This window comes from Echiichthys vipera (genome assembly GCF_963691815.1).
Source record: "Echiichthys vipera genome assembly, chromosome: 12".
Lineage (NCBI taxonomy): Eukaryota > Metazoa > Chordata > Actinopteri > Perciformes > Trachinidae > Echiichthys > Echiichthys vipera.
This window is the reverse complement of record NC_139837.1, coordinates 2,536,832-2,557,302: the sequence shown is the minus strand read 5'-3', so window position 1 is coordinate 2,557,302 and position 20,471 is coordinate 2,536,832. Positions and strand designations below refer to the sequence as shown.

General features: G+C 47.8%; 1 protein-coding gene across 1 annotated transcript in view; it reads right to left on the bottom strand.

Annotated features, from left to right (window-relative positions):
* The window catches only part of myt1lb (myelin transcription factor 1-like, b), a gene marked incomplete at both ends in the record, with an annotated part of 77,364 nt that extends 61,149 nt beyond the window's left edge, over window positions 1–16,215 (bottom strand). Inside the window, 2 exons of the mRNA XM_083924723.1 lie at window positions 12,414–12,447; window positions 16,170–16,215. Of these exons, the coding sequence (XP_083780849.1) occupies window positions 12,414–12,447; window positions 16,170–16,215 (80 nt within the window). The remainder of the gene's footprint in view (window positions 1–12,413; window positions 12,448–16,169) is intronic.
* Window positions 16,216–20,471: the final 4,256 nt, after the last annotated feature.

The window sequence follows — 20,471 nt, the reverse complement described above, 5'->3', positions numbered from 1 at the left end:
GACTGTAGTGAGGCCATTCTGCTATTCAACTACCCTGTTGTGAAATCAGCATGAGGCTCTGTGTACTTTAGCTGGATTCTCTTTCCGCTGAAATTGCCAGGTTACAGAAAGAGGCACTCAGCTGGGAACGCTGCTCTACATGTGAAGTAGGTTGTGTGTGTGTGTGTGTGTGTGTGTGTGTGTGTGAGGGGGCTTAGGAGATGCTTGTATGTCTACATTTGTGTCAGTTCGCATTGAGAGTGTGAATGTGCGTGTGAATGTGTGTCAGTGGCGCTGCCCTTTGCCTCTGCCTCTCCAGGTGAAGGGCCTGTTCTGAAGGCTCTGCTCCGGTTCGAGGCCCCTTGAAGCGAGGCTGGCAGCACTTTACCCAGATAGAGGTAAGCCTGCATTACGCCATCTGTCTTAGAAAATACTGGACCATCAGACAGCAGCCACAAGTGGTCTGGCCAGCAGGCAGTAACCCCCTACACTTCAAGGAATATCCATATCCCTCTTAACAAGTCCTAGAATATTGTTTTTCTTTTAAACACGTCTGCGAGTCAATGGGGAACATGTCGGTGATGCTTATAAGCCTTAGCCACACCGTTCCTGGCTTTATCCGTACCGTTCCTCAAACACATAAACCTGAAAACACAGACGGTAAAAAATAATGGACGTAGCTTCTAGGCCTGAAAAATTAAGCCGACGTGTAAGTGCCTTAAACACGGGGCTACTCCACTGGCTTCAAATAGAAGTTACATTGTATAGAAGACAATTATGGTCTCATTTAAAGTCAAATGACGAGAAGTAGGGGATGCTTTGGGGCGGAGCTACGAGGCGACCTGTCGATCAGGGTGGAGGTTTAGCGATGCGTCTCCACAGCACCGTGAGCATTAAAGCAGCTGTGAACTTGAGTGTGTGTGCTGTCAGTGTCATCGGTTTAGGTGACCCAGAATGTCTCGAGCAGTGTTCGGTGGTTGCATCTTGCTAACCAAGCTAGCTAGCATTAGCATTAACAGCCCATTTCACTGCCGTGCATTCAAATAAACGGCACCGGCGCTGGGAGCTCCCCCGCTTGCTCACCTACGGAAGTACAGAGGATTCGTGTCAGCGGGTTGAAAATAGTTAAAATTCATTCATTCATCTTCAACCGCATGTCCCTGTCGGGGTGCTGGAGCCGATCCCAGCTGACATTGGGTGTGAGGCGGGGTCCACCCTGGACAGGACGCCAGTCTATCACAGGACACATAGAGACGAACAGAGACAGACAACCATTCACACCTACGGGTGATTTAGAGTCATCAATGAACCGAACACCTGCACGTCTTTGGACTGTGGGAGGAAACCGGAGAACCCGGAGAAAACCCACGCAGACACGGGGAGAGCATGCAAACTCCACACAGAAGGGCCTCAGCAGGGATGCGAACCTGTAACCTTCTCGCTGTGAGGGGACAGTGCTAACCACCACACCACTGTGTAGCCCCAATTGTTAAAATATGTAGTAATATTGTTTTCGAGGTGCAAGTTTATGAATAATTAGGGGCGTGGCCTCTTGAGTGACAGCTAGCCTCTGGTTGTCACTTCTCCTCGGAGGTAAACGTCAGCCAGATGGACGTACGCCCCTCCCCCCAACGTCACATACATGCCCTTTTTTGGTCAGAGTTATATATGACGTTGTGGAAGTCACTGGTGTCCATGAGGCACTTCCACAAATCTACACATGGCAAAGAAGAAGAAGTCTAATCCTGGTCAACAAAGCACTGCCTGGCAGATCCAGTTGCAGGACACACCACAAAAACTGAGCGATGGACGCCACCGTCGGCCGACTGATGGCCGACTGACGCCTTGGTGTGTCCCTGCCTTGAGCCCAAATATGGACTGATAAGAGAACAGTTTCTCTAGAGCAACCGCAGCAGATATTGTCCGTCGTTTATTTTTCTTGCCTTGTGAATGTGTGCAAACCAACGAGCTCTTCCACTGTAGATACCCTGAGACTCACTGTGCCACTCCGCTGGCTGCTTGCTGTTCTCATATCTGTCTGAGTGCTTTGAGAGCATGACATAGTAGAGAGAGAGGAGCGGAGATGGCTTTGTGTGTGTGTGTGTGTGTGTGTGTGTGTGTGTGTGTGTGCCTGTAAAAGTGAGAGAGAGAGAGGGAGAGAGAGAGAGAGAGAGAGAGAGAGAGAGAGAGAGAGAGAGAGAGAAGGAGTAAATAGCATCCCAACTGTAGAGATGGCATTTAAGTGTCTCTGCCTTTGCACTCCAACAGCACTGCAGACCCATTACCTCGGTGTGTATGTTTGTGTGTCTACCAGCCTCTGTGTGTGTGTGTGTGTGTGTGTGTGTGTGTGTGTGTGTGTGTGCTCGTGCGAGCCTACAAATGTATTTCCGAGCCATTCCTCCAATCGTCTCCATGCTCCCACGCGGCTCACCCTCTGCCTTTCTGTTCTGATCCTTTCCTCATTCATCATGCTTCCCTCCCTGTCCTCTTGCCAGAGGTCTTTGCTAAGGTGTAATTTAGCTCCTACTGTTCTCTAATTTCTGCCTTAGTCAGGAGGGGCGTGGCTGCCCCCTGACACCCTGGATAAAATCCGTCAATCATTGCCCCCAGCCGGGAAATTGCGTTCAAAGTGAGAGTAATTGTTAAGTCTGCCCTGCGTGGGTTGAATTGAACGCCCTCTCGGTTTGGCACAGAGAAAAGTATGTATTCAGAAGCAAGGCCAGGTGGATCTGTGAGGCTTTATTGTTAATGCGAACGAGGTGAGGGCTCTCCTCGTCTCACCTTTAGTTTTGTTTAATCTCTTTGTCTTTCCTCTATGTCTGTCCTCCTTCCTCCAACCAGTGTCCACAATAACACTCTATCTGTTAGGGCGCCCTCACACTGTGCGTCCGTCCCGTGCGCCGTGCTTTAGGGTCCTTGTCCCCCCCTCCAGGCCCGTTTGTACTCACACTACCTGGGCCTCGGAGAATGCTTCTTGCTGCCTATACGTCATCACACCGTAACACGTCACACGCATTGATGACGTCATGGCGATGCGTGGCTTTGTTTCCAGATCTTTCCGTAGACCTCTGAGTTTTTGTGCGTCTTGTCGACTGTTTTTGAATCTTTTCATCGACCAAATCTGCAGTAAACACTCCACCTCCGCATCACACCAACATGAACCTTTCGCCGCCATTGTTTGAAATGTCCGTGCATGGTCCCTCCTTCTTTTTTCTACGTCCCAACAGGCGCACAGGAAATGACGTCAGAACCGCCGTAGGCCTCGTGCTCGTACACGTGCGCACGCTCGTGCTCGTACACGTGCGCACGCTCGTGCTCGTACACGTGCAAACGTGCTTTACTAAAGCCCACCTCTCACAAACGGGCCGTGGACGGCAAGCGTGCCGCTCCTAGACGCGGTACGGTTGCACTCACACTGGTCAAAGGAACTAGACTTTAGCTGTGAAACGTGCCGGGGCACGGTACGGAGGCACAGTGGGAATGCGCCCTTAGTAAAAGTACAGCAGAATTATCAGTAAAATGTACTTAAAGTATGAAAAGTAAAATTACTCATTTTTCAGAGTGGCTGCTTTATTATTATTATCATTATACACACATAAAATGACGTCAGAGCCGCCGTAGGCCTCGTGCTCGTGCTCGTACACGTGCGCACGCTCGTGCTCGTACATGTGCAAACGTGCTTTACTAAAGCCCACCTCTCCCAAACGGGCCGTGGACGGCCAGCTGGCCGCAGTTATGCGCGGAGCGGGTGCACTCACACTGGTCAAACGCACTAGGCTTTACCCATAAAACCTGTTTTGGCGCGGTGCGGAAGGACAGTGTGAGTGCGCCCTTACACTCCCTAACATACCCTAACTCTATGCTGCCCTATCTTACCTACGGGGAAGGATAGAAAAGGGAAAAACATCCACAAAATGGGGGGCGCAAAACAAGCGTAGGTAGCCTGTGTTGTCTCTTGTAGTAAACATCACCGTTTATCTACAATTTACCGCAGAAGGCTCCGTGATAACATACTGGAGTCCCTTCTACATTCATTTTATTCACCACGTAACCTATAAATCCACCAATTAGCGCCCTGGAAGAGGCACAGCGACATGCAAAGGAGAGGATGGTAGAGGTGAAAGAAAGACAGAGAGAGAGAGAGTCGTCTGAACATAAACACGTGCAGAGAGGTGGCTGTTACACATCCTTTCTGTTAAGAGTCCTGGAGAAGGTAAAATCCAAACCCGTGCATTGGTTCCTCTGCCTTCACTCCACCGGTTAAATTATTGAAACCTACTTTAGAAAACACTTGAGTCCCTAGTTACCTTTCTGTTCGACAGAGAAAATGTTGATTTATTTTTATCTTTCCCTTTCATTCCAGGAACCACTTACCTCTGTTTGCTGAATAAATGTTCAGACTTTGTGGGTTTTGGCGTTCCCGTGCAGCGGATTCAAACCGTAAAACAAGCTAGATCAAGGACAGCGATTCCCACGATGCCTTGCGCCAACATTTGCTCACAACTTCCTGTGACATTTTTAATTAATGTCAGCCGTCGTTGCTTGTTGTAGGCACCTCAGTCGGTCACCTGCATCAGCGATGACTAATGCAATGCACCGCCAACCAAGCTTCGTTACAGCAGCCGACACATTAATGACCCGTTAGGATTAACAGAATGTACCGATCCTCCAGCGGAGTGACTTGACTACTGACCCTGCAACCATTACATAGACTATAAGTTCATTCAATCATCCATCTTCAACCGCCTGTCCCTGTCGCGGGGGGGCTGGAGCCAATCCCAGCTGACATAAGGCGTGGACAGGACGCCAGTTTATGGCGAACATAGAGACGAACAGAGACAGACAACCATTCACACCTACGGGCAATTTTAGAGTCATCAATTAACCCCATGTCTTTGGACTGTGGGAGCCGGGATTCGAACCAGGAACCCTCTCGCTGTCAGGCTAACCGCCGCACTACCGTGTTGCCTAGATTTGTTGAAGTGCCTCATGGAAATATGCCAGTGACTTCCAGAACGTCATATATAACTGTTCTATTTAATGTTGTCCCCAAAGCAATTTAAGTCAAAAGCAACTGGACTTGGTCATTTGTGGTTTTCACCTCTCATCCAGGACCCGGCTGGGACCGTCCAGTCTTGGTCTTTGCGTACATGAACTGATGAAGCCTCTTGGATGAGAGGTGAAACGTCTTCTGGGCTGAAAGCTAGCCTACTCTACAGTGGGTGTGCTAGCCATGAACTGGGTTGTTTTTTTTAAAAATCACAGTCATCTCATCTTCAGCCTCTTATCCGGGGTCGGGTCTCGGGGGCAGCAGCTTTAGCAGGGGACCCCAAACTTCCCTTTCCCGGGCCACATTAACCAGCTCTAACTGGGGGATCCTGAGGCCTTCCCAGGCCAGTGTGGAGATCTAATCTCTCCACCTGGTCCTGGGTCTTCCCCGAGGCCTCCTCCCAGCACGACGTGCCTGGAACACCTCCCTAGGGAGGCGCCCAGGGTTCATCCTTACCAGATGATCCTGAACCACCTCAACTGGCTCCTTTCAACGCAAAGGAGCAGCGGCTCTACTCCGAGTTCCTCACGGATGCTGAACTTCTCCCCCTCTCTCTAAGGGAGACTCCAGCCCCCCTCCTGAGGAAACACATTTCACACGCTTGGACCTGGACCTGGTTCTTTGGGTCCTGACCCAGCTTTCATGACCACAGGTGAGGGTAGGAACCAGGACTGAGCGGTAGATCCAGAGCTTTGCCTTCCTCAGCTCTCTTTTCGTCACAACGGTGCGGTAGAGCGCCTGCAGCTCCGCCCCCGCTGCTCCGATTCTCCGGCCAAACTCACGCTAAATCATAGTCAACCCCTCAAAATAATGTACTTCATGCTTCATCCACAGTCAGGAAGTATATCATTAACACACGCTTACTACTGTGGTCAGTATGCTATAAGTTAGCCAAGCATGCTAACACCTACATTTTACATTAGAGTAGATAAACACCCGGTCTCATAGATTTCTAACACATTTAGCTCCTGCTACGCTTCAGCATGTAGAGAAACCCAAGGCTTGACAGGCCTGTTGTGCTTAGTTACAGTTGCTAAGGCGACGACTGGGCGATCACAGTCCGGGGGAGGGGGGTTAGCGAACGGTCAATTGTGCAACCAGATCATATTATGGCTCTAAAACGAAAAAATATGAACAAATGCTTCTTAACCGTGACCGTAGACATGTAATTGATGGTAGCTTACAGAGTGCACACACACACACACACACACACACACACACACACACACACACACACACACACACACTCATTCAAATACACACCCACTATAGATAGGCGTAAATCTACCCTAACCCCCAATGTGAGTGTCTACGGAGTCTTATGGCATTTGCAGGGCTTCAGAGGGTATTCGAACATTCAAAGACTGTGTGTGAAGTAGAGAGAGAGTGAGAGAGAGAGGTGGAGGATATGGATGGTGCACCGCCGTCTAAAGCCGAGTGGGGAAGAAAGGGGAGGGGGGAGGGGGGTAATTAACATATTAATGACCCCACCTTCCTACAGCTTCTGTCGGATAGTCCAAACACTTTGATAAATATGCAAATGAGAGCCGCGCCAGCTGAAGAGGGAATTAGCTCTGCCAGAGACAGCCGAGAGAGACGGGAGGGGTAGAGAGGAAGAGGAAGGAAGGAAGGAAGGAAGGAAAGGAGCAAGGCTGCAGGATGTTAGTGGGGGGAAAGGGGCCTAACGAGGGGGCAGGAAGGAGAAGAGGAGCCTGTCAAGATGAAGGAAGACGAGGAGAGAAAGAAAGGAGCGACCAAAGACAGAGAGTGAGATAGGGACGAGTCTCAGGCGTGCTGATCAACTGATATCCTCATGTTTGTTTCAGTCGTCTTTAATTATCTACCGTGCACCGTTGGTAATCGTGTGTGTGTGTGTGTGTGTGTGTAGTATTAGACAGAGAGATAGTGATAGAGAACGAGTGAAAAGACTCCTTTCCTTTCATTCTCGTGCACTCCAGCTCTCAGATCGATACGCCAGTGCCCGTGAGCCCCGCAGCGATGTGCAGAATGGCTGCAGGGGCTCGGGCCGGTGGGCATACAGGCTTGGCAGGGGCACTGAGGTGGGCGGCTGGGAGCAGCAACCGGGAGCAGACGAGGGCAAGTAATTATAACGCCGAGCGATCTCACTCATTCTACCGCTGAGGAGAATGGTGAGTAATAAGGACGAGGGAGAGCACCACGGGAAAGCAAGCGTTCAGTGTGCGTGAGACAAAGAGATCGAGAGAGAGGGCCAGTATATGACTGTGTGCGTGTGTGTGTGTGTGTGTGTGTGTGTGTGTGTGGGCGTGTGTGTGCATGCGTGTGTCGGAGAGATACCTTGTGTAACGAGCAAGACCAGGGTTTCACCGACACACTCGTCACGTTCCACAATTACGTTGAATAATTAAAACGTTTCATTAACTCGATCATTTCCTGTTCGGCCGCGTTTCAGCTCTGACACCGGCGATTAAAGGAGCGTCCGCCTCGCTCATTCGGCCGCTCGGTGACGGAGGACGACCTTATGTCTTTTGAATGAAAGCAGAATTCTGACAGGGGGGGTAAAAAAATGAGGGGCTTAAGCACTCATCCACCTTACTTAACTGTTCTGAACACTTCAGTGCAAACGCGCACCGGGGCTCAAGGTGAAAATCTCTGTGCTCAAAGTGAAATCGTGCAAATCTGGATTTGGTTTCCTTGGATGTGTTTGATTAATGCAAATAAGGGAGTGAAGAGTTTACTTTTGCAAGCCAGCCTTAGGCACCGAGACACCCACCTTGAACGCCTTTACATATTGATGGCTTCGACGTGGTGTGTCGTCTGCTTTCCTGATACACGCAGTGAGGCGAACAGATATCTTATCCCTGTAAGCGGGGCATCCGTCACCTTGCACGATGATAGATTCTACTCTTTTATGAAGAAGAGATGCAGTGAGAGCTGCAATTGCTCAACTACACGACAACCGACAACACAACAACACCAAAATATCTTCACAAATTGTGGCCTTTGTTCAAAATCAGGGGGTTCTTCACTGCGCATTAACACCATAATTAGCAAAATCCTGTGCTGTCCTAGTTACGTAAGACGGCTCTTTTAGTCTTTTGAAATTGGATTACGGCAGGAGGAGTCGTTTATTTCCAAATATAGGGGTGAGGGAGGGTTGGGGTTGGGGGGGCAATTCTACCCCAGTACCTCTCCCATGCAGTCTCCGGCACAAAGCTATCCTCCCCTATTGAGTTTATGCGCTGCACTTCTACACCCCAATAAACACGATTAGCATGGCGGACTGTAAATATGCAAATGACAAAAGAGAAGTGGAAGGGGATGTTTGTGCTGTGAGCTCTCCGTCTAGCTCAGGCCCCCCCACCCCCACTCCGCGTATGAAAACCACGATGATGGGGTCTCTGTCGAAGCTATCTTTATTTTTTTGCTTTCATAAAAGAAATTCAACCATGTAATTGGAGCTTTGACTGAAAAGGGAAGCCTTTACCTTCCGCGTCTTTCCACTGTGGCAGCTTTCATCGTGAGGAGACACAGGGCAGCTGCACTGACGCACGGACACCCTCTCTACGCCGCTTCTTCCCACATGTCACCAGACCTGCACGTCAAGCTGAATCTGTGCTTTATGTGAGGAATCCACGTCCTCTACCTGCACCAATGATACACTTTACACTTCTGCCAAACACAGATTTAAGTTCCTGATAGTCTGGGATTACTATGAACCGCTAAAGAACATGTCTGACGAGGGGTCGGCCACCCCCAGTAAGTAAGAGACCCGCAGCACCACCGGCGATCATTCTCGGACACGATTACTGTCTTTAAGCGGCTGTGGCAGGTTTTTGTGTCAAAGCTAAAGTGAAGAAGGTGGTATCGTGTGAAACTAGACGACCAAAGGCACCAGCCAGGTCATGCTAGCTTATCAGGAAGGGGGATAGATTATGATACAGTTAGGCTAAATTTTGATGAGGGGAAAACTGCCAAGGGGCTACATGGTGGTGTAGTGGTTAGCACTGTCGCCTCACAGCTAGAAGGTTACAGGTTTGCATCCCGGCTGGGGCCCTTCTGTGTAGAGTTTGCATGTTGTCCCTGTGTCTGCGTGGGTTTTCTCCGGGTTCTCCGGTTTCCTCCCACAGTCCAAAGACGTGCAGGTGTTGGGTTCATTGATGACTCTAAATCACCCGTAGGTGTGAATGGTTGTCTGTCTCTGTTCGTCTCTATGTGTCCTGTGATAGACTGGCGTCCTGTCCAGGGTGGACCCCGCCTCACGCTGGGATCGGCTCCAGCCCCCCGCGACCCCAACAGGGACAAGAGGTTGCAGATGAATGAATGTTGAGGCTTCTGACGGTGTGGCAGAAAGCTCTTCTTCTCTCAGTCTTTAACCTACAGTTAGTTTGCATTCCCTCAAATTAGCCTTTGTAATTCACTCTCATTCACCTTCGTACATACAGCAGCCATTCCTGTGTGTGTGTGTGTGTGTGTGTGTGCTGTACGTGTAGGGTATGTCCATAAAAACACACATACAATCACGCTCACAAGCACAAGAGCAATGGCCTATCAGACGCAGTGCAGGCAGCTCCATGCAAAGTCAAGCGTGTTCGTCCTGGAGACTATCAGCTCTCCGGGGAGAGAGGCCATCGAGCGGCATTATCGACATTATAGACGCCTCAGCCTGGAGATAGGGCTCCCATCGATCCCCTGATTAATTACTATCTGCAGGCAGCAGCAGTATGAGGGAGGGAGGGAGAGGGAGGGAGAGAGAGAGGGAGAGAGAGGGAGGGAGAGAGAGAGGGAGAGAGAGGGAGGGAGGGAGAGAGAGGGAGAGAGGGAGGGAGAGAGAGAGAGAGGCGGAGGGAGAGAGAGAGGGAGAGAGGGAGGGAGAGAGAGAGAGACAGAGGGAGGGAGGGAGAGAGACAGAGGGAGGGAGAGAGGGAGAGAGAGAGACAGTGAGAGGGAGGGAGGGAGGGAGAGAGAGAGGAAGGGAGGGAGAGAGGGAGGGAGAGAGAGGGAGGTAGAGAGAGAGGGGGAGAGAAACGGAGAGAGGGAGGGGGAGAGGGAGAGAGAGAGGGAGACAGAGGGAGGGAGAGGGAGAGAGGGAGGGAGGGAGAGAGAAGGAGAGAGGGAGGAAGGGAGAGACAGAGGGAGGGAGGGGGAGAGAGAGAAAGAGAGAGAGAGAGAGAAAGAAAGAGGGAGAGAGAGGGAGAGGGAGAAACAGAGACAGACAGAGGGAGAGAGGGAGAGAGAGAGAGACTGAGGGAGAGAGAGAGATAGAGAGAGAGAGAGGGAGGTGTGAATAGGAGGGAAATGAGTGTATTGGAGGGGGATGAAGGACTGAGGAGGGAGAGGAGGTAGATGAGGGATGGAGGTAGAGGAGGGAGAGGAGGGATGGAGGGAGAGAGAGGGATGGAGGTAGAGGAGGGAGAGAGAGGGAGAGGAGGGAGAGGAGGGAGAGAGAGGGAGAGTACACCTTGTACAGTGTGTGAGCATCAGCTAAAGGCTGCACAGGAATCTTCCAGGTGGAATAATATGGTATTGATGTGTCGGTGGGGAGGAACCCTTATCTCAGCCGCAGCCGCCCCCCACCACACGGCCAAGGACAGAGAGGGATCCACATATTACTGGGGTGGGAACGACGCGCAAAGACAAGTAGAGGACACTGGGAAAGAGCCACCGTTCGATCCCCAAACAGGTTACACTTCACACTAAAGAGGCAGTAAATAAATATACACATGTAGAACCCGGCGTTGAGTGCGTAGCTTAGTTAACGGTCAGGAGTGGAGCTGGTGAGTAGAGGCTGAGTGGCTAACGTTAATGAACTACACTCCGCATCCTCCCAAGAGACGGTGTTGTACTGTGTGGAACACAAGTCAATAAGCTGCGTTGACACCGGTATAAGGGGCGACACGGTGGGGTAGTGTGCAAACTGTCGCCTCACAGCGAGAAGGTTCCAGGTTCACATCCCAGCTGGGGCCCTTCCCCACAACTTCCTGTCAAGGTGTCTGATGGTGTCGCACAAACCTCTTCTTCTCTTAGTCTTTAACCTACAGTTAGTTTGCATTCCCACGTCTTTGAGCTACACGGATGCGAGGTGTGGTGGTTAGCACTGTCGCCTCACAGCGAGAGGGTTCCTGGTTCGAATCCCGGCTGGTGCCCTTCTGTGTGGAGTTAGCATTGTTCTCCCCGTGTCTGCGTGGGTTTTCTCCGGGTTCTCCGGTTTCCTCCCACAGTCCAAAGACGTGCAGGTGTTCGGTTCATTGATGACTCTAAATCACCCGTAGGTGTGAATGGTTGTCTGTCTCTGTTCGTCTCTATGTGTCCTGTGACAGACTGGCGTCCTGTCCAGGGTGGACCCCGCCTCACGCTCGACGTCAGCTGGGATCGGCCCCAGCACCCCCGCCACCCCGTGCACGTCTTTGGACTGTGGGAGGAAACCCGAGAGAACCCACGCAGACACGGGGAGAACATCCAAACTCCACACAGAAGGGCCGCAGCCAGGATTCAAACCATGAACCCTCCACCAAGTCACCGTGTCGCCCAAATAGCCAACAACTCTTTTATAAAAAAAACACTAGGTAGAAACTTTTCCAGTGACAAAGAAAAACCTTCAGATTTGACATAGAGCTGCGTTCTACCTCCCACCCGCTCGACTCACCCAACGACAACTGTGAGGCCGTAGGCGTACAAAGAGTTGCGTATGGTAATGAAGTGCTAATTGTCTATCATGCTAAATATCATCAAGTGCATAACACAACACAGAATTATTTATCTGGATAATATTAGACGATGAGAAAACCCTCTTGTTTAATATTTCATATGGTGAAATTGTTTTAACGAGAGGGGAGAGAGACAGAAAGTGCGTGTGCTTGTTGTTTCTGTTTATCGTCTTTTGTGACATTGAAGTGTCAGAGGCAGCGACAGTGTGAGAGAAAGAGAAACTATCCATGAGTGTCTCTTCATGTCTGAAGAAACAAACGAATAGAGGAGAGAAAGCGAGGGAACGAACAAACAAAGAGTAAGAAAGAGAAAGAGCACACACACAAAGTCACTGGTTGCTGATTTGAGACTGCTCTCGAACAGTGGAGGAAGGACTGGAGCGTCTCTGGTCGGTAATAAGGTGACGGTTGATCCAGACACTGTTCGACTGTCTCTACCTCAGCACCAAGACAACAGCAGGACAATTGTGTGTGTGTGTGTGTGTGTGTGTGTGTGTGTGGGTGGGTGTGTGTGAGTATGTGTTTGTAACCCTCTGGCTATTTTACGCCTGTGTGCATTTGTATTCAAGTGGTTTGTGTGTGTATGTGTGTGTGTGTGTGTGTGTGTGTGTATGTGTGTGTGTGTGTGTGAGTGTGTGTGTGTGTGTGTGTGTGTGTGTGTGTGTATCAATGCAGTACACTTTTTCAATCCCACTGACCTGAAAAGCTCTGTTAATGCTGGATCCACAGGCACTAAGAGAGAGAGAGAGAGAGAGAGAGAGAGAGAGAGAGAGAGAGAGAGAGAGAGGGAGAGAGAGAGGGAGAGAGAGAGAGAGAGAGAGAGAGAGAGAGATTATGAAACAGGACTGACTCGTGCATGCTAACCGTGCATTCACACCAAAAGCCATGGAGTTGATGAAAGCGTCAAGCTGCTGTTCAAAATCAATGTAAATGACGCGTCCATCGCCTCATCGCGTGTGTCACATGAAGTTAAAACATTTTAGCTTTTCAAGCAACATCGCCTGCCGCTGTGCCGTGACAGCCAATTAGCGTTGAGATCGCGGTAAGCGTCATTGAAGTTCTCATCGATAGATCCAGAGGCTCACCAAAGCCCGTATTGTTGCAGTCCTTGGGGACCCTACCTACATCATACCCTACTTATATCATACCCTACCTACATCATATGCTACCTACCTACAGCATACCCTACCTACCTACATCATACCCTACCTACCTACATCATACCCTACCTACCTATATCATACCCTACCTACCTACATCATACCCTACCTACCTACATCATACCCTACTTACCTACATCATACCCTACATACCTATATCATACCCTACCTACCTACACCATACCCTACCTACCTACATCATACCCTACATACATATATCATACCCTACCTACCTACATCATACCCTACCTACCTACATCATACCCTACCTATATCATACCCTACCTAACTATATCATACCCTACCTACCTACATCATACCCTAGCTACCCACATCATACCCTACCTACCTACATCATACCCTACCTATATCATACCCTACCTAACTACATCATACCCTACCTACCTACATCATACCCTAACTACCTTCATCATACCCTACCTACCTATATCATACCCTACCTACCTACATCATACCCTAACTACCTACATCATACCCTACCTACCTATATCATACCCTACCTACCTACATCATACCCTACCTATATCATACCCTACCTAACTACATCATACCCTACCTACCTACATCATACCCTAACTACCTTCATCATACCCTACCTACCTATATCATACCCTACCTACCTACAGCATACCCTACCTACCTACATCATACCCTACCTACCTATATCATACCCTACCTACCTACATTATACCCTACCTACCTACATCATATCCTACCTACCTACATCATACCCTACCTACCTACATCATACCCTACCTATCTATATCATACCCTACCTACCTATATCATACCCTCCCTATCTATATCATACCCTACCTACCTATATCATACCCTACCTACCTATATCATACCCTACCTACCTACATCATACCCTACCTACCTATATCATACACTACCTACCTATATCATACCCTACCTACCTACACTATACCCTACCTACCTATATCATACCCTACCTACCTACATCATACCCTACCTACCTATATCATACCCTACCTACCTACATCATACCCTACCTACCTATATCATATCCTACCTTCATCATACCCTACCTACCTATATTATACCCCCTCTACCTATATCATACCCTACCTGCCTACATCATACCCTACCTACCTACATCATACCCTACCTACCTAGATCATACACTACCATACCTTATATCATACCCTACCTACATCATACCCTACCTACCTACAGCATACCCTACCTACCTTCAACATACCCTACCCACCTACATCATACCCTACCTACCTATATCATACCCTACCTACCTACATCATACCCTACCTACCTACATCATACCCTACCTACCTACATCATACCCTACATACCTATATCATACCCTACCTACCTACATCATACACTACCTACCTATATCATACCCCCTCTACCTATATCATACCCTACCTACCTACATCATACCCTACCTACCTACATCATACCCTACCTACCTGTATCATACCTTACCTACCTACATCATACCCTACCTACCTACATCAAACCCTACCTATATCATACCCTACCTATATCATACCCTACCAATATCATACCCTACCTATATCATACCCTACCAATATCATACCCTACCTACCTATATCATACCCTACCTACCTACATCATACCCTACCTACCTACATCATACCCTACCTACCTATATCATACCCTACCTACCTACATCATACCCTAGCTACCTATATCATACCCTACCTTTAAGAGTATCATTATTGGATTAAAGTGTATTAAACTTCCTCTTTAGATGATGTGGGAGCAGGAGCAGTGAATGAACGAATGGGGAAGTTACGTCAGTCGCAGTCCTGCTATCACACACGGCCGATAAATCAATCAAACGATGGCCTTGTGGTCCTTCACAGCGCTTGATCCGCCTCATGAAGAAGACGGGTCATGACCTTGATCTGTGTTCAGTCAAAGGATGTTAGATACTTCCTAAAGTTAAAGAAATTAATATATGCATCAAGAAGGTCCTCTGATTAAACATGGTCACTTCTTTTTTGCTGCTCTGAACCTGTGGAAGTGGACAAGGGGCTGGGAAAGGGCGCGAGATGACTGCTTCTGTTAGGCTGCGTTCACACTGCAGGTCTGAACCCACAATCCCGATTTATTGCGCAAATCTGTCTATAGAAAGATTTGTAAACAAAGCCATGCATTGCCATGACGTCATCAATGCGTGTGACGTGTTACGGCGTGATGACGTATAGGCAGCAAGAAGCATTCTCCGAGGCCCAGGTAGTGTGAGTACAAACGGGCCTGGAGGGGGGGACAAGGACCCTAAAGCACGGGGCACGGGACGGAGGAACAGTGGGAGTGTGCCCTTTGTCTTTCTCTCTCTCTCTCTCCTTTTCTTCCTCCCCAATCGGTGCAGACAGATGTCCGTCCTCCACAGAGCTGGGTCTGTCTGACGTTCCTGTCTGTTATAGTGAAGGTTTTCAACGCCACCGTACTCTACGGGGGAATTGTTGGGTCTCTGTAAATCATGAATAAGTCATAGAGTGTCGTCTTTACCTACTCTGTAAAGTGTCCTGAGATAACTTTTGTTATGATTTGGCACTATAAATCAAATTGAACGTTAACATTGGAGAAGGGGGTGAGAAACGGGTTCCAGCAGTTTAAAAATCGCTGACTCAACACGTCAAACATGTGGTTTGCAGGAACATTTTATTCTTCCAGTTAAAAACTACTCTGTTGCAAATTACAACATTACTGATGCGCGTGTTAAATATAAACCGATGTTTAAGTGCTCTTGATGAACTCATGGTTGGGTGTTCTTCAATGGACACAAACAAACAGCCATCAGCGCTTTATTGAAGCGTGTTTTTAAAGGTTTCACTGAAGATTTGGGCCTTATTGGGCGGATATAATTACTGTCATTAAACCCTTGTTAACACTAAAAACCGTCAAAATATGTTTGTTTTGTTTATTTGAAAGTCCCATAATTTATTTTCACTTTGCACTGTGCATCGTTTTGTAGAATAAGATGTCGATGATGTAGACGTTTTATTTTGAAATGTGGACTTTGTGTTTCTGCAGGAAATATAAAAACAGAGCCACGGAGGACGGGGGAGAGGGGTGAGAAGAGGCAACTCAACTGTGACAGTCTGGGATTTGTGCAGTGGTGTGTGTACAGCATATGTGTGTGCTCTTGTGTGTGTGTTCGTGTTTGTGTTGGGGGAGTGAAGGTCACCCTGGATGGCAGCGCCGCCGCGTGTACGTGTGTGTGTCCGTGTGTGTGTCGGTGTGTGTCCGTGCAGATACCTTTGGAGCGTGTTCGATGGCGCTTATCGTCCGCATCCACCTCCATCTGCAGAGAAGGTATAAACACGCCGTTAAACACACAACGGACAGCAGCGCTAAAATTATATTTATATATTTGTCGAACACCTGATGTGGAACACAGATGTCACGTTTCATGTCCTGTAGATGACAGACTGACCGACATCTAAAGAAGAAAGATCTTAAATAATTGCGGTAAATGAGATCTGCTGTGTGAACATGGTCTCATTGACAGTTTTATGGGATATCTTATGAAAACTTATGGAATATGATGTTCTAACACTGTGAAACAGGTTTGTACTAAATCATACCCTACCTACCTACATCATACCCTACCTACCTAAATCATACCCTACCTACCTATATCATACCCTACCTACCTACATCATACCCTACCTACCTACATCATACCCTACCTACCTACTTCATACCCTACCTACCTACATCATACCCTACCTACCTACATCATACCCTACCTACCTACTTCATACCCTACCTACCTACATCATACCCTACCTACCTACATCATACCCTACCTACCTACATCATACCCTACCTACCTACATCATACCCTACCTACCTACATCATACCCTACCTACCTACATCATACCCTACCTACCTACATCATACCCTACCTACCTATATCATACCCTACCTACCTACATCACGCCCTACCTACCTACATCATACCCTACCTACCTACATCATACCCTACCTACCTACATCACGCCCTACCTACCTAAATCATACCCTACCTACCTATATCATACCCTACCTACCTATATCATACCCTACCTACCTATATCATACCTTACCTACCTACATAATACCCTACCTACCTACATCATACCCTACCTACCTATATCACACCCTACCTACCTACATCACGCCCTACCTACCTACATCATACCCTACCTATCTATATCATACCCTACCATTCCCTATATGGCAACTTGAAATAAAGTTTAGACAACAAAAGGTGACAAATAAGTTTAGGCAATAAAACTATTGTTATGCATCTGGTTCATTTAAGGCAACAAAAGGTGACAATTAAGTTTAGATGGGGAAAAAGGTGACGATTAAGTTTAGAGAAAAAAAGGTGATGATTAAGTTCAAAGGAAAAAGAAGGTGATGATTAAGTTCAGACAACAAAAGGTGAAGATTAAACCATTCATCCATGCATCCATCTATCCGTCCATCCATGCATCCATCTATCCGTCCATCCATGCATCCATCTATCCATCCATCCATGCATCCATTTATCCATCCATCCATGCATCCATCTATCCGTCCATCCATGCATCCATCTATCCGTCCATCCATGCATCCATAAATCCGTTCATCCATGCATCCATCCGTCCATCCATGCATCCATCTATCCGTCCATCCATGCATCCATATATCTGTCCATCCATGCATCCATCTATCCGTCCATCCATGCATCCATCCATCCGTCCATCCATGCATCCATCTATCCGTCCATCCATGCATCCATCCGTCCACCATGCATCCATCTGTCCATCCATCCATGCATCCATCCATGCATCAATTTATCCGTCCATCCATGCATCCATCTATCTGTCCATCCATGCATCAATCTATCCGTCAATCCATGCGTCCATCTATCTGTCCATCCATGCACCCATCTATCCGTCCATCCATGCATCCGTCTATCCGTCGTTCCATGCATCTATATATCCGTCCATCCATCCGTCCATCCATGCATCCATCCATCCGTACATCCATGCATCCATCTATCCTTCCATCCATGCATTCATATATCTGTTCATCCGTGTATCCATCTATCCGTGCATCCATATATCCGTCCATCCATGCATCGATATATCCGTCCATCCATGCATCCATATATCTGTACATCCATGCATCCATCTATCCGTGCATCCATCCATCCGTCCATCCATGCATCCATATATCCGTCCATCCATGCATCCATCTATCCGTCCATCCATGCATCCGTCCATCCATGCATCCTTCTATCCTTCCATCCATGCATCCATCTGTCCAGCTACTCATGTGCTCCCTCTTGACTGTGTGAACGTGTGATCGGTCACTTTACAGATGTTCCACAGCCATAACACCATCCAACATTAACGGCGTGGTTCCCATTTATGCCGTCCCCTCCTCACTACTCAGGCCTTTCAAGCGCTTCGTATGCCAGAGTAAGCGTGATCCTCCCTTCCACCTCTCTCACGTATGTCAGAGCAACACATCGCTCTAAAGGTAAGTCTCCCCCTTCACCAACATGTCATAAATTGTTGAGGAGCCTGAACGCTGCTCTGTTATTTCCAGATGTCCCTAAATATTCATGCTTGCTGAGTTTGGACTATGACAGGGGGCTGTGGCCCTGTTTAGATGTCTCTTTTTATTAAACATGATTTATTAACACCACGCTTACTGTACTGTAGAGGCCCTCAGCCTTAATGGTGTGTTTCTTTATGAATGCCCATAAATGTTTCAACAGGAGAAAAATAAAATGATGAAAGGCAAGGATACCTTGTAAATCTTATTAGTGCAGCAGGAGAGACCGGCCCAGATTATACAGTGGTCCGGGTGAATACTCAATTCTGATTGGCTGCAGGGCGCCCATTAAAACGTGATATAGGACATGTGCTAAGTAGTCCCGGTGAAACTGTCTGTTTACCGTTCTAAATTAATGCGCTAAAATACATGGCAGAAACTAGGAATCTCTTATTTACAACACTGACTGTAGCGCTTCAATGCCTCATCATCTGAACACCACAAGAGAGAGAACAAGTAAGGGCGCCCTCCCACTGTTCCTCCGTCCCGTGCCCCGTGCTTTAGGGTCCTTGTCCCCCCCTCCAGGCTCGTTTGTACTCACACTACCTGGGCCTCGGCGAATGCTTCTTGCTGCCTATACGTCATCACGCTGTATTGATTTATGGACAGTGACACGGCTGGATAGCTACCTTGTATTGTTGTTAAACAAACTGTCAAATTAAATTTACTATTTGTGAACCGTACGCAACATTATTGACTTTGAATCTTGCTAGCATAATGTTAGCGTTAGCTTTCTGGCTCGTAGCTGGAGATCTGTGAGCTGAGCGGATGAGAAATATCTCCCGTTCCCATTGCATAAGAACCTTAAGGGACGGGAACTATAATGTTCCAGGTATAAGTCAGATTCTCAGGTGTAACGGAGTTATTGTTGAAACAACTTTAGACTTTGATTGCAATCTATCTATCTATCTATCTATCTATCTATCTATCTATCTATCTATCCATCCATCCATCCATCCATATCTCTATCTATCTATCTATCTATACTCCAGCAATCGTGCGTTGATAATAATGAACACAGACACAGTTCATATTGTCACTATTTGGTTCATATCAATAACCTCAAAAACCTCGTTTTAAGATGATGATTGACACGTTGTTGCTGAAGTGAACAAAACTAAACATACTTTTCCTTTTAAGATGTTTCTATTTTTCATTTTGCAAATAATTTGACTGAATTTTCCATGAGAGATTTCCTTTTTCATGAACATATATCTATATAAATATAAACATCCTCCATAAAGGTGCTTCAGGTCGTTCGCTCCAGGCTCCATCTGTTGTTTGGATTTGGAAAAGGAGGAAGTTAAAGCAGGGTCGTTCCTGATCATCACAACAGACTGTGAAGTTTTTACAAACCTCTTGTTAAACTGTCGATCGTTGTCTTTTCCTCTCTCACTGGTTGTCATGACAACTGAAACATCGCGCCGATGCGGTCCAAGCTGTTTCACAAGTTTGTCTGTTAGTGATCTTTTCCTAAACAGATTTAGTTTAAAAGATTAAACAGTGAAGAACAGCGGTCGGCTCCATGTCGCCGTCCCTCCCTCTACAGCTATGGTTTCAGTTTACGGTCACACGCGGCAGAAACGCAACAGGCTGAAACACACCGGGCTCAAACACACCGGGCTCAAACACAACGGCTCAAACACACGAGGCTCAAACAACGGGCAAAGGTTGGGGAGAGATTAGGGTAAAGGTTTGGTCCCGTGTATTCGTCCATAGAGCACAGCAAGCTGCGTTAGCAACCTCTTAATGAGTGTATATGTGGGAGAGATGGGCGCTCTGAAAATCGCCCTAAATCTCGTCCGAGACCTGTAAACTCGTGAGAGCAGCCTTCCTCGTAACGGAAGCAGCTCGGATCGGCTCTTCAGAGACAGAGATAAGAGATAAAGATAAATAGGCCTGTTTCAATGAAGTCCTAGCTTTGAGTTATTCATTTTCAACCTCTTGTCCCTGTCGGAGTCGCG